The 13461-nt window shown below is 45.5% G+C and overlaps 1 protein-coding gene across 2 annotated transcripts in view; it reads left to right on the forward strand.

Moving 5' to 3' along the window:
* Positions 1-13461, forward strand: part of PPT2 (palmitoyl-protein thioesterase 2) — a 55508-nt gene that overhangs the window by 32647 nt on the left and 9400 nt on the right. For both annotated transcript variants that reach the window (XM_072988832.2, XM_072988833.2), the window contains exons 3-8: positions 534-687; positions 4109-4204; positions 6347-6454; positions 7715-7798; positions 9333-9417; positions 12536-12590. In XM_072988832.2, the coding sequence (XP_072844933.1) occupies positions 534-687; positions 4109-4204; positions 6347-6454; positions 7715-7798; positions 9333-9417; positions 12536-12590 (582 nt within the window). The remainder of the gene's footprint in view (positions 1-533; positions 688-4108; positions 4205-6346; positions 6455-7714; positions 7799-9332; positions 9418-12535; positions 12591-13461) is intronic.

Genomic DNA, 13461 nt, shown 5'->3' on the forward strand with positions numbered 1-13461 from the left:
TCCCGCATGACAGTTTTTTCGCTAGACAGTGGCTTTTTGTGATCGCTATAGCGATTCACAAAACAGTGATTCCTATGGGGGAATTTCGCTGGATAATGTTTGGTCCCTGCTTCGCAAACTGATTTTCGCTAGACGACGATTTTGACAGCTCCCTCCGCGCTCGCAAACAGGTGTTTTCGGGACCTAAGCTTCGCAAGACAGCGATTTAAACAGCTGATTGGCGGTTCGCCAAGCGGCTTTCCTATGGCCCATCTTCGCTAGACAACAACGATTCTTCCCCATTGGAACGCATTAAACAGGTTTCAATGCATTCCAATGGGGAAATGCTTTTCGCTAGACAATGATTTCGCTAAACAGCAATTTCAGTGGAATGGATTATCATCATCTAGCGAGGCACCACTGTATTTGCAGCCCATGGGTAAATGAACTAGTGGATACTGAGCCCGCGGATAAGGGGGTCCTATTGTATGCAAGGCAGGAAAGCTCCCTACTCTCCGTTTTTCTCTCACACACTTCTCATCTCTCTCCTACAGACCCATCCGGGAACCAACGTCACCGTTGTTGATCTGTTTGATCGCACAGAGAGCCTGAAACCCCTCTGGATGCAAGTGGAAGGCTTCAGGCGAGCCATGTACCCCATCATGCAGAATGCTGTCGACGGAGTCCACCTGCTTTGCTACTCGCAAGGTAGAGGCATTTTTACTTGGGGATGGTGTGTGGATTGGGGAGGCCAGCCCCGGTTTTCAGGGATATCACCTCAGCTAAAGGAAGCCACCCTTTTAATTTCCCACAAACATTGCTGCCAAAGTAATGTTAGGGCAGGAACATTGTGGGATATTTTTAAAAGGTGGCTAGATATCGGTTTTGATGCTTTGAATTGTGGTGCTGGAGAAGGCTCTTGAGAGTCCCTTGGACTGCAAGGAGAGCAAACTTATCCATTCTGAAGTAAATCAACCCTGAGTGCTCACTTAAAGACAGATCCTGAAGCTGAGGCTCCAATACTTTGGCCATCTCCTGAGAAGAGAAGACTCCCTGGAAAAGACCCTGATGTTGGGAAAGTGTGAGGGCAAGAGGAGAAGGGGACTACAGAGGATGAGATGGTTGAACAGTGTCATTGAAGCAACCAACATGAATTTGACATAACTCCGGGAGGCAGTGGAAGACAGGAGGGCCTGGCGTGCTCTGCTCCATGGGGTCCCGAAAAGTCGGAGACGACTTAAGGACTAAACAACAAAAGATATCGCTGGGGTTTGGCTCAGACTGCCCGGCCAGTATGAAGGAGATTAAGTAGGGAGAAGACCCATATCAGCTATGGGCAGTAGGAGGGAGCCGCCAGATGAGAAATGGATTTCCCCAGGAACTGAGCTGTCCATGTTGTAATGCAGTCTGGCTAAGGGTGGTGTGGTCTTGAATGGGCAGTGAAGAGCCATTCGCTTGCCAGGATACCTGCTTCTGGTAGAGAGAAAGCTGCTAAAACTCCTACCCAGACTTATACCCACTCAATCACTTGTCTTTTTTGACTTTTACGGGATGAGGCCTGGGCTACTGCAGCTGTCACGAGGAGCACCTGCATTTCCAAAGCTATGACTACACCATGACAACCAAGAGAGGTAGACTTGCCCTCAGAGAAATGTGCGGACTACCTTTACATCTCTCTCACTTCTCTGTAGGTAGACCTGATGTCCAGAGTTCTGGTGATAAAAGACAGATTTCTTTCTTTCTTGAACTTCTATCCTTTCCACCAAGTGTGGCACTCAAGGCATCCAACAATGTTTGTTTAAAAAAAAAAAAAACCAAAGTAAACCCAAGATCTTGGTTTTAAAACAACATGAAACTCAGGATCAATTAAACGTGCATGATCCTCTATCAGCATTGGAAGCTAGCTGGATAGCTCAGTGTGTTAAGTATCTGGCTCCAGAGCCAGAGGTTGGGAGTTTGATTCCCCCCACTATGCCTCCAAGGGGAGAGCCAGCCTGTGTAGTCTTGGGCCAGCTGCACTGTCCCAGGATGCCCCCCCCCCCAGAAGAAGGGAGAAGGGTAAACCGTATCTGAGTGCTTAGTAATAATAATGGGCTGCTTTCTGGGATGACAAAATACGACCAACCAAAATACGACCGACGTTACATTCTGTTCTCAGCCGCCCTTCCACTTTCCATTTGGCAGACAGAGAGGCCTGAGGCTAAAAGCCTAAGAGGTTTATCACACACACGGGCAAGGTCTGAGTAGCGAATTTGCTGGCTCGGAGCCTGAGACCCGGCCTGGTTCACAACCTCCTCTGAATCGCAGCCAAGTGAGGTCAGGCCAGCTGTGAACTGGGATCTTTCCTCCCAGTGCAAATTTTAGGTGCTGTGATGCCAGGGCAGCGAGAATCAATTCTAATTTTGTTTAAAGGGACAAATTTTGGGGGGGGAAGGATCTTAGAGAAGGGATTGTATTTCCAGGAACCTGGGTTCGTTAGTTTCTCCAAATTTAGGAGTGATTACCCTTTTGTAGGTTTTTGTTAACTCTTGGAAATCATCCAGAACTACTAATAACATTACCTTTTTAATGTAATGGCTAATGTGCGTGAAATTGTTTGGGAAGATTTTTGGCTGTTGTTTTAAGAAAAATGTTCACAGTTGCTGAGAAGTTAGTAATAGTTAACAGATTAGTTTGGAAAAAGTAATACTGACCTTTCTCTTCAGGCGAGCTTTCCCTCAGTAACAGGCTGCTTGAGTGGGGTTTTTTTTTAATGTGTAGTTGTGCCTTGTTGTTTTGAGTGTGTTTTTTGGTATTTGACTCTTTTTCGCATTTGTATACTTACTGTTTTTAGCTGCCTTGGCTCCTTCGTAAGGAGAAAGGCAGGGTAAAAATATTTTAAATAGAATAAATATAAAATGAACGCGTTGCCTGAAATCCAGTTCTTTTGTTACGCCTGCGGAACTCAAAGGCTGAATGATCAGCTGAATCCTCCGATTGTGCAATGCACGTTCCCTGCACATTTCCACAGATTCAACTTTAGGTTATATCGACATCAACAGAGTTGCAGCCAATATTTATTTAAAATGGAACATTTCCAAACACTTATATTCACTGACATATATATCAGTCATGCAGTTGATTTCAGAACATCACAGCCAATTTTGCAGAGTCGGGAAGGAAAAGTATGTTTCTGCTGTAAGAGTCTGTTGTTAAAAGTGTATGTGGGAGACAAAGAAGGGGGGAGAGGGACACAAATGTCGAGGATGCAGCCCTCCAAGGATCTAACCTGTCAGAGAGACCTATAAAGATCTAACCTATCAGAAAGACATGCAGATGTCAAACAGATTGCTTACTGGTGGGTGTCAAAGCAGGTAGGAAATTGATATATGTTGATACAGTGGTGCCTCGCTTAATGAGCGCACCGTTTAACGACGAATCTGCATAGCGACCCGTTTTTTGGGGTCGCTAATGCGATCGCATTGCGATGTTTAGATAGGCTAAACATCGCATTGCGATCATTTCTGCACCCGGCGGCCATTTTGGAAACATCTGATCGGCGGTTCCACAATGGCCGCCAGGTGCAGAAAATGGCTGCCCGCACCATTTTCGCGCCCTGCCCTTGCTTACCAGGCAGCGAAAATGGCGGCCGGATCCAGGATTCTTCGCTTACCGGTGAGTTTTTCCCTAATAGGAATGCATTAAACGGAGTTTAATGCGTTACTATGGGTTTTCCCCGCCCGGATAGCAAAGAATCCGGATAGCGATGTTAATCCTGGAACGGATTAACGTCGCTATGTGGGGCACCACTGTAGAATCATATTAAAGCTTCATGCAGGACTCAGTAGGTTGGAGCATCTGGCTGCAGGGCCAGGAGCTGGGAGTTCGAATGTCCCATATGCTTTCTAGAAGAGGGCCCTGCCATTAGCGTGGTCTTGGGCAAGTTGCACAAGCCCAGAGCATCCCATCCAGTCGGAGGGACTTCTAAAGTACTTCTGGGAATTTTAAACCCTGCAAAAAGTTAGAATTAACTTAGGGGCACAGCTACTTTAGACTAAAGTTTCAGAAACCCAAACACTGCTTAGGATGTCACTTTCCTTGAGGGAGGAACAGGGTAGGAATTGACTCCCTTTGCCTTTTTCCCCCGCAGGAGGACTTATCTGTCGTGCCCTTCTCTCCACAATGCCTGATCACAATGTGGACACCTTCATCTCGCTCTCTTCCCCACAGATGGGGCAATACGGAGGTAAGTCAGGAGGCAGGGGTCAGTGGTGGTGCTTGCTGCTAGGGCAGAGGTCAGAGCATTCACTCAACGAACGGAGCAGGAGGACCTCCACACACTGCAGAGTCGGCCTACTCCCATGATGAGCCATTTGGCATTTTTGGACTACAAATCCCATAATTCTCCACTTGACAGAGAGATACCTAAATGTCGCTCGCCTGGGAGAACGGCCTAAACCTGAAGCCTTTTGAGATCTAGCTAGGACTAGCTCCACCCAAGCTTCCTGTTCAGAAAGGAAGTTGCCCGAGAACTTCCTTTATGAACAGGAAGCTAGGTCAGAGCAAGGCTACAAAGCCTTCTTTTCTTTCAGGTGACTCACTATTAGATGCCTGTCAAGTGAACCTTCCAGAATGGAGAATTATAGGTTTTGTAGTCCAAAAGTTCCAAAGGGCACATCCCTGTTGACCCAGATCCAACTGCTAGTCCATCTTCAGTGTTGCAAATAAACAAATGTCATCAGCCCTTGCGTCTCTTTGTCTCTGAGATGCAGATTTTGTCTGTGGGAAACCCAAAGGCACCCTAAACGTTATGACTGGCCATCTTCCCATAGTAGGCAGTTTTTGATTTGCCATGGTTGCACAGCTGTCTTTTTTTTTTTATAAAGTCACAAACACCTCATTTCTTAAAAATTCCAAATGTGCCTATCAACTCCCAGTAATTGCAGACCCCTGAATATGAAGGAAGGAAACAAAATGGTGTGGAAAGAATAATGCCAGTTAGAGTGTAAGCAGGGCCGGCCCTAATTCACTGTTGCTTGACATCTGTGAAGTAGAGGAGATTTGGCGTGCAGAGTTGAACCCCAGGGATTTTCCGATTGCAAGGAGTGCCACGTGACCCACTGAGGGAGAAACTGGAAATAAAATTCAGCTTTATAGTAAACTTTAGGTAGTCAGAACTGTTCTCTGAGCTGTGGGTTGTGCAGAATGGAGTATGTTATATCCTCTGGTGTAATGCATGCTCAAATGCACGGCTATTAGCTTCACGGGAACATCAAAGGGCTTGACCTCTGGACCTAACCAAGGTTGGAAAGACATTTGAGTATGGGACTGGCTTGTACCTATCAATGGCTTTTGAAACTGTTCCCTATCAGAAAGGCCCCTCGTGTCTGAGGTTATCGTTACAGATCAACAGTGTCTGAGAGACAGAGACAGTGTGGCCTTTCTGGAAATAGGTTCCCATTCAAGTACTGGAACTCTTGGGAAGCAAGCAGATAAGGGCAAGAAAACAGGAAAATCTCAGGGCGCACTTAGTAAAAACCGCAGGTTTAGCCCCTTAAAACTAAAGAGGCAGGAAATGTAGTAGGAGATTTAGTTAGAATGTTAGTTGACATGTATGTATGCTGGATGATGATTAGTTTTCTTAGGTTGACAGACAATGTAATGTATGTATGCTATAGGCACCGGTTCTGTTATTTTTTAAGTTCTCTCAATGTGCAGATACTAAGGAAGAGCTTTTATTTGGCATACAAGCCTTTTTTTTAAATTGGCCAGACCTCCAGTCTAAAACTTCCTCATCGCTATCCCGTCAGACTCCCTTTTTCCTCCAAGCTTAGCTGCAATCTTCGCAGTAGTAGGGTAAGAAATCAATTTTCCCAGCAACAGTACATTTCTGCAAGCTGTCTTCGCAAAGACTTTGTACTGTAAAATCTTGGGAAATGGTTTTGTCTTGAATGTGGCATTAAGAACCATTAACTTTACAAAAGACCTGCTCATCATTATTTTTTGGATTCTCTTAAGACAGTGCTTCCTAACCTTGAGTTTACCGATGTTCTTGAACTACAACTCCCAGAAATCCTGGCCAGCACAACTAGTGGTGAAGAATTCTGGGAGTTGCAGTCCAAGAATGTCTGGGGACCTAATGCTGGGCACCACTGTCTTAACGGAAGTAGATTGGGGCTAACTGTAAGGATTATCATGGTTAATACCTGTACTTCCAAATTAACCACTATACTATTGCCTGCGGCAAAGAACAAAGTAGTGCTTGCTGGCACCATGCTACAACTTCCCTTTCCTGCATGAATCCTACTGCCTGAGGCAGCCACTGTTGTCTGCCTGAAATTAGAACTGTGGCTGACAATGTATGTTCTCTCTCTCTCTCTTAATTCAGACACCAAGTACCTGAAGTGGCTTTTCCCCCAGCACATGAAATCCAACCTGTACCGCTTGTGCTACACGCATGTGGGCCAGGACTTCTCCATCTGTAATTACTGGAATGGTAAGATAATTCCTAGATCTCTTTCTGCTGCCATTACCACCATCCTAAATTCGTTAACATTCGATGTGCTTTCGGCTGCCCAGATAACTTCCACCGACAGCAGCAGTTCTTCGCCGCTCCTCCTCCAGATGTTTTGAATTTCAGCTGCCAGAAGTCCAGACTAATACAGTCAACAGTGAGGGATGCCGAGACATGAAGTCCAAGAAAGCTGCAGGACAGGAGTCTTGGCATATTTGACCAACATATTCTTAGCAGTTGTTAATAAAAGCCCTAACGATGTTGACCCCCAGTTTTCAGGCTGTGAGCGCTGTTGCTCGCACAGCCAAAACTGTTCCACCTACTCTTAGAGGAACCCCTCTTCGGAAATGCAAAGATCATGTAGGAGAAAAAAAATCTGAAAGGATGTGAGTGGGCAAAAGATGCCCCAAAGTACTTCTTTGAAGATTGAGGCTTTTCCAGAAGGAGTGAACATTCCTCTCCACCTTTTCCTGCTTGGTCATAAAAGACAGCAAGGATTACCAGCATTCAGAACTTCTCCTTATGTGAAATATCTTTCTCTTTAGGAAATCTTAGAAACCTGTTTTGCTTCCCAGCAACATTGTCTTCTGGAATTTTCTCTCTATGTGTTTGCCTCTGTGTGCATGTTGCATGCGCATTTGTATGTTCTAATTGAAACCCTCATGGAAAGCTTCAGACCTGGAGGCTCTGACAGTGGACACAAGCTTCAGTGGGAAGCACTGTAGCGCTAAACTGTGCTCCTTCCTGGAACAGAGCAAGACTGAAAATAAACCATGCTGAAAGGAGGGATAAAAAGAAATGGAAAGTAACCTGACTACTGATTTAAGTGAAGCAGGCCCTATGTCATGTGGACAGCAGGCTGAGGCCAAGAGGCAGTCCCGAAACCAACCAAATCAGGGAGCTGGACAGGGGGCAGATTGTATTTGTCCTCAGTGTGGAAGGGATTGTCACTCTCGAATTGGCCTTCTCAGCCACACTAGATGCTGTTCCAAGTCCTCCATACAGAACACATTACCATAGTCTCTCGAGACTGATATTCAGATATGAAGAAAACAGTTTTTAGAGTGTGAGGAAGGAATTAAGTGCCTTAAAATATGAGAGAGCTTTGGGTAGTCAGTCTCCTGTGTTCCTTGCAGAGGTGTGTGTGTGTTGTGTGTTGTGTGTGCGCGCGCGCAATTGGGTGACGGTAGGAATCAAACAAAATTTCTCTTCACTTTTCCCTCATGGCTTCTTTATTTCCAGATCCGCATCATAGGGATCTTTACCTCAACAACAGCAACTTCCTGGCTTTGCTAAATGATGAGAGACTCCATCCCAACGCATCTGGTAATAATTCAGTTACCCCTCACTCCTAACAAACGAGAGCCAGCAGTCGGTTAGCCCTGCTTGGCAAGCCCACCCCACGTCTTTAGCCACATCTGGTTCTCTTGTTATCCTAATGTAGCGCTCTCTGCGTGCTTCCCATCCATGAACAAAACATGGTATCTGAGCTCCTCGTCTTTGGCCAATGAGACCTCAAGTATTCTCGCTTCTTGTGCCTTCAGAGGTGTGAACAATGAAGCGAGTCGGTGGCCAAAGGGAAATTTGAACAAGGGACTTTGTAGTGCTCACACACATTAGAGCAGGGGTGGGTGATCTTGGCTCGACCAAGGGCCAAATTCTGTTTTTGGGGGAAGCCACACCTCCTACTCAAGAAAGCTTGAAAAAATGGAAACAAGCTATTGAAAAAAGTAGCTAGGAGCCACACCACTGCTGTTTTTGGGGTGTGTGTGTGCAAATATTGGGGAGGACCCTGAGGAGCAAAAACAGGCACATTGGCTTCCCCCATGCTATAGAATCAAACACAAGAATTGCAGCCATGTTTATTAGCTCGTCGGTCTTCCCCATACTTATATAAAACACTAGAGGCCATTTGGATTATGGCAAAGAGAAGAATCAGGCCCCAAGTCTGGGGGAGAAAAGTGTTCCCACCACCGCTACCACAGCTTCTTATCGTCTCGTAAGGATGATGCCGAGTGTCCTTCTTGGGTCAAGCATTTCAGGAAAGGATCTTCTGTGGGTTGGCTCAGAGCTTTGATCAATAGCAGAAGCAACACTATTACCCTTAAGCTGTGCTGAAGACAGAAAGGGTGGGTGGGTGGGTGGGTGGTGGTGGTAGTGGTGGTGGTGGGGAGAGAACAGAATTTGGAAGAGAACTTTCTGTTTCTCCCTTTAGGGTTTTACAGGGAAGACCCTAGAAGCACATACAGTGGTGCCTCGCAAGACGAGTGCTTCGTTTAACGAAGAAATTGCATAACAAAGAAGTTTTTGGGATTGCAAAACGATGTTCTCTATGGGTTTTTTTCGCTTTGCGATGATCGGTTACTTGCTTCGCTAACCGATTATCGCAAAACGAAGATTTTCGCACAGCTGATCGGCGGTTTCAAAATGGCCGCCGGGTAAAAAAAATGGCCACCCGCTGTTTTCTGGGACGGATTCCTCACTGCACGGGCAGTGAAAATGGCCGCACTATGGAGGATCTTCGCTGGACGGAGAGTTTCAAGCCCATAGGAACGCATTAATCGGGTTTTAATGCATTTCTATGGGCTTTTTAAAATTGCTTTACGATGTTTTCGTTCTACAGCGATTTCGCTGGAACGAATTAACATCATAATGCGAGGCACCACTGTATTCTGTTTTGGCTGCTTTGGCCTCCACCAAAAGCCCAAGTTGATGTGGACCATCCCGCCATTCTCCACGTCTGTTGGAGAACTTTGGCTGGAGAGGATCTTTTGTGGTCTTGTGATCAGAAGAGGGAGGCAGGAAACTCAGTGCTCAGATGGCTATCAATAGCCCTTGCTCTGTTTGTCTCTCACTACAGCCTGGAAGAAAAACTTTCTGCGCATCCGCAAGATGGTTCTGATTGGAGGTCCGGATGATGGCGTCATCATGCCTTGGGAGTCCAGGCAAGCTTTGGGAGGAGGAGGAGGAAGACCTCTTTCCAGGGGTGGGGAAAAAGCAGGTTCTTGGAGCAGACAACAGCATTTGTACTGATGTAGGCAGATAGATTTCTGGGCAGTTAAATGCACCTTTAAAGCCCAGTCCTATGGGTGAACAGTTTAAAATTTCCATTGCTTTTCAAATATTTGAAAGGTAGTCGTGCAGAAGAAGGACAGGATCTGTTCTCCATCGTCCCAGAGTTCAGGACATGCAACAATGCGCTCAAGTTACAAGAAGCCAGATTGAAACTAAATATCCCGAAAAACTTCTTAACTGTTAGAGCAGTACGACAGTGGAACCAGTTACCCGGGAGGCGGCGAGTGCTCCAGTACTGGTGTCATTCAAGAGAAAATCACACAACCCTCTGTCAGATCTGCATTGTTTTGGATTCTTGCACTGAGCAGGGCGTCAGACTCCATGACCTTATGGGCCCCTTCCAACTCCCATTATTCTAGGATTCTAATTTGTTTTATTACTTGTCAGTTAAAAGCAGCTAAGGCCTCTATCCTGACTGACTAATTGAGCAATCCTTCATACCTCCCTGCATGTGAGAAGACAGAAGCTCCTTCTTCACGATGCCTGCTGTTTTTAGCTTCCCCAGACTGGTTGCCTTTCAAGAAGGGAATGTAACCAACCAACAAAACCGTGCAAATAGCTGTAAGGGCTGGGCAGCCATACTAGGCCTCATGCCTTCCTTCTGTCCCATCTGCTTCCTGCCGATATTAAGTTCCTATATGAATGGATTACTTTAAAAAAAAATCCTTCTCCTCCACAACACTTCAGCTGACGGTCAGTTCTGTCAGTCTAAAAAGCTGATTATCTGCTGCTCCTCCCAAGCATCAGGCCACTCCTGGCCCACCAGCGTATTAGGGGGCCTTAAAGCTCGCTCACTATACACTGCTTCCAAAATACGAGGCAACCTATCTCTGACAGATCTTGAGAGAATTGCTCTTTGGTATGACAACAGTCAGGATTTGTAAAGTTGTCGGCCAGAACTGTAGATTTTCCTAGCTTTTGTCTCTCGGTGCTAGTCCCTGGTCAACAGCTATGGGAGAAGGCCACTGGCCCCATGGAGTTCCCACAAGCCATACAAATGACTTGTGCAGGTGTTGTAGTCACGAAATGAGCAGGCCGATGGGCTTTGTGGTGATCACCAGATAATTAGGATAGCAAATAGTCTCTTAGAGATAGAAATTAAAGAAGTCAGCTGCACACAGGGATATCTGCCAGCAGTGCTCTTGGTGGGCGACTAGTAGAAGAGGGTTCCCAATGCATTCTTCCCTGCCCCCAGGAGGACTGTGCTTTTATTAACCTTACAAGCTCACAGATAATGGACAGTATACAGATAGGTTACAGAGTTCAGATAGGACAGTGGTTACATCATGCCATTATAATTGGCCTAAGGAAAGGCTCTATGCAAGCTCTCTATCATCTATGAGAAAGAGGAAGAATGGTGGGCAGTCATGCCCCTCAGAAGCAGCTGTGACGTCATCCAGGAGGGTTTGCCCTCTACTGTAGATTAAGCCAACAGTTTAGCAACTTTGGGAATGGCACCCCCACATGCAGGGCAGCAGGGTGCTGGCAGAGAGAGAGAGAGAGGCCTTTGATCTGCTCCAATTGATCTCCTCATATATTCAGAGATGAAAAGAAGGGTGCAGCTTTTAGGCTTGTGAGTCATTTCCTACAACCTATATTATAAATCTGTCTGTTCACCCTTTTTGTAAGAGTCCTGAGAATGCATGTCTCCCCACCACCAAAAAAATATTCTGAAGTGAAGTCAGGGGACTACCAAGATGGGGCCATTTTAGGGGGTACTGTGCCTTGTTCATGCAACCTCTTCTCTTGTCTTTCTTTCTGGCAATGATGCTTGATGGTTTAGAGAGGTCCAAGACAGCAAAAGTGAAAATCAAAATGCTTCTTATATACAGTGGTGCCTTGCTTTACGATTGCCCCGTTTAACGACAAAACCGCATTACGATGAAATTTTTGTGATCGCAAAACGATGTTTCCTATGGGGGAATTTCGCTTTGTGATGATCGGTTCCCTGCTTCGGGAACCGATTCTTCGCAAAACGATAATTTTCCAACAGCTGATCGGCAGTTTCAAAATGGCTGCCGGGTAAACAAAATGGCCCCCCGCTGTTTTCTGGGACGGATTCCTTGCTGCACAGGCAGCAGAAATGGCCGCCCTATGGAGGATCTTTGCTGGACGGTGAGTTTACAGCCCTTTGGAAGGCATTAAACGGGTTTTAATGTATTTCAATGGTTTTTTTTCTTTTCGCATTACAACATTTTCGTTCTACAGCAATTTCGCTGGAACGAATTAACATCATAATGCGAGGCACCACTGTACCACCCCAGATTGCTTAAAACACTCTCCAGGTGGTTTGCAATTTTATTATGCATGCTACACATTGCCCTTACTCTCCCCAGCGAGCAGGGTACTTATTTTACCCACCTCAAAAGGATGGACGGGTGGGTGACTCTCGAACCAGCTACCTGGGATTAAACCCAGATCATGGGCAGAGTTTTAGCTGCAGTAGTGCAGTTGAACCATGGCACCACGAGGCTAGAGGTGTTGGCATTTAGTGCTGTATTGGCTGCCTTTGGTGCTTTCCTTCTAAAAGATTTGGTTGTCTTATTAAGTTCTGGCTTTTATTTCTTGCCTTGTTATATTTTAAATGAAGTGGCTGAAATCCACTAATAAGTCACAGCTAAAGTAGACCCATTGGATCATTGGGTACTTGGTGAGTCAATTCTCTGTCAGTTCTGTTGGTTCAGTGGGCCTACTTCTAGCTTCATCTTCCTACGAGATTTCAGTCATTGAAATGCTATGATTAGTAAGATAGTGTTGGGGGATTGCTCTGTGATACAGCGCATATGTTAAGCGCAGAACATCACAGATATAGTCAACATGTCCATGTATAGCTGGAAAAGACTGGAGCCCAAAAGAACTATTGTAGGAAATAGCAAAGATGCTTAAGAGTGAGGAAGGAACCAGAAAAGATAGAGGCAGAAAGGATAGAAGTCAAGTGTTTTTTTTATAATAAAGTATTTTTCCCCCTTCCCTCCCATCTCGCTGCAGTCTGTTTGCCTTCTACGATGATAATGAAACAGTGAGAGAAATGAAATCTCAGCCGGTAAGTGAGGCCAGCCCCTGGAGTTATGTGGGTTGGAAGGGGGAGGGAGTATGCCAAGAAGTGTACGTTTTCCTTTTCTAGGAGAGGCGGTAGATATAATTAGTATTCCAGGACACCTAGAAGAAGCAGAGGGTTTTTCTTTTAAAGAACCTTGGTTTTGATGAACTGCTGGATAGCTCAGTGGTTGACGTCTCTGGCTGTGGAGCCAGTGGTGAGAGAGTTTGATTCTCCCTTGCGCTTCCTTGAGAGGGGCTGGTCGTGATCATCCATAGGGTCCCTTCCAGCTCTGCAGTTCCAAGATTATTATATTAATATGATAATTATATTAATATTATTTACATTAATATTATTATACTAATGATTTATTAAGGAAGTTAATACAGTGGTGCCCCGCATGACGACGATAATCCGTTCCATAGAAATCGCTGTTTAGTGAAAACATCGTCTTGCGAAAACCGTTTCTCCATTGGAATGCATTGAAACCAGTTTAATGCATTCTAATGGGGAAAAATCGTCGTTTTGCGAAGATCATCCATAGGGAAGCCATTTTGCGAAGCGCCGATCACCTGTTAAAATGGCTGCCCTGTGAAGTATCAGTCACAAAAACACCCGTTTTGCGAAGCACCAATCAGTGGCAAAATTGTCATCTTGCAAAAATCGGTTTGCGATGCAGGGGCCCAAACATCATCCAGCGAAAATCGCCCATTGGAATCACTGTTTTGCGAATCGTTATATCGATTGCAAAACCTCATGTCATGCGGATTCGTTCTTTTGCGAGGTCGTCGTCTAGCGAGGTACCACTGTACTGAATAGATGGTATATCAGTAACCATAATTGTATGGAATATAATTGTGAAGTCAGTAATTGATAA

Source organism: Pogona vitticeps, chromosome 2 (assembly GCF_051106095.1).
Source record: "Pogona vitticeps strain Pit_001003342236 chromosome 2, PviZW2.1, whole genome shotgun sequence".
Lineage (NCBI taxonomy): Eukaryota > Metazoa > Chordata > Lepidosauria > Squamata > Agamidae > Pogona > Pogona vitticeps.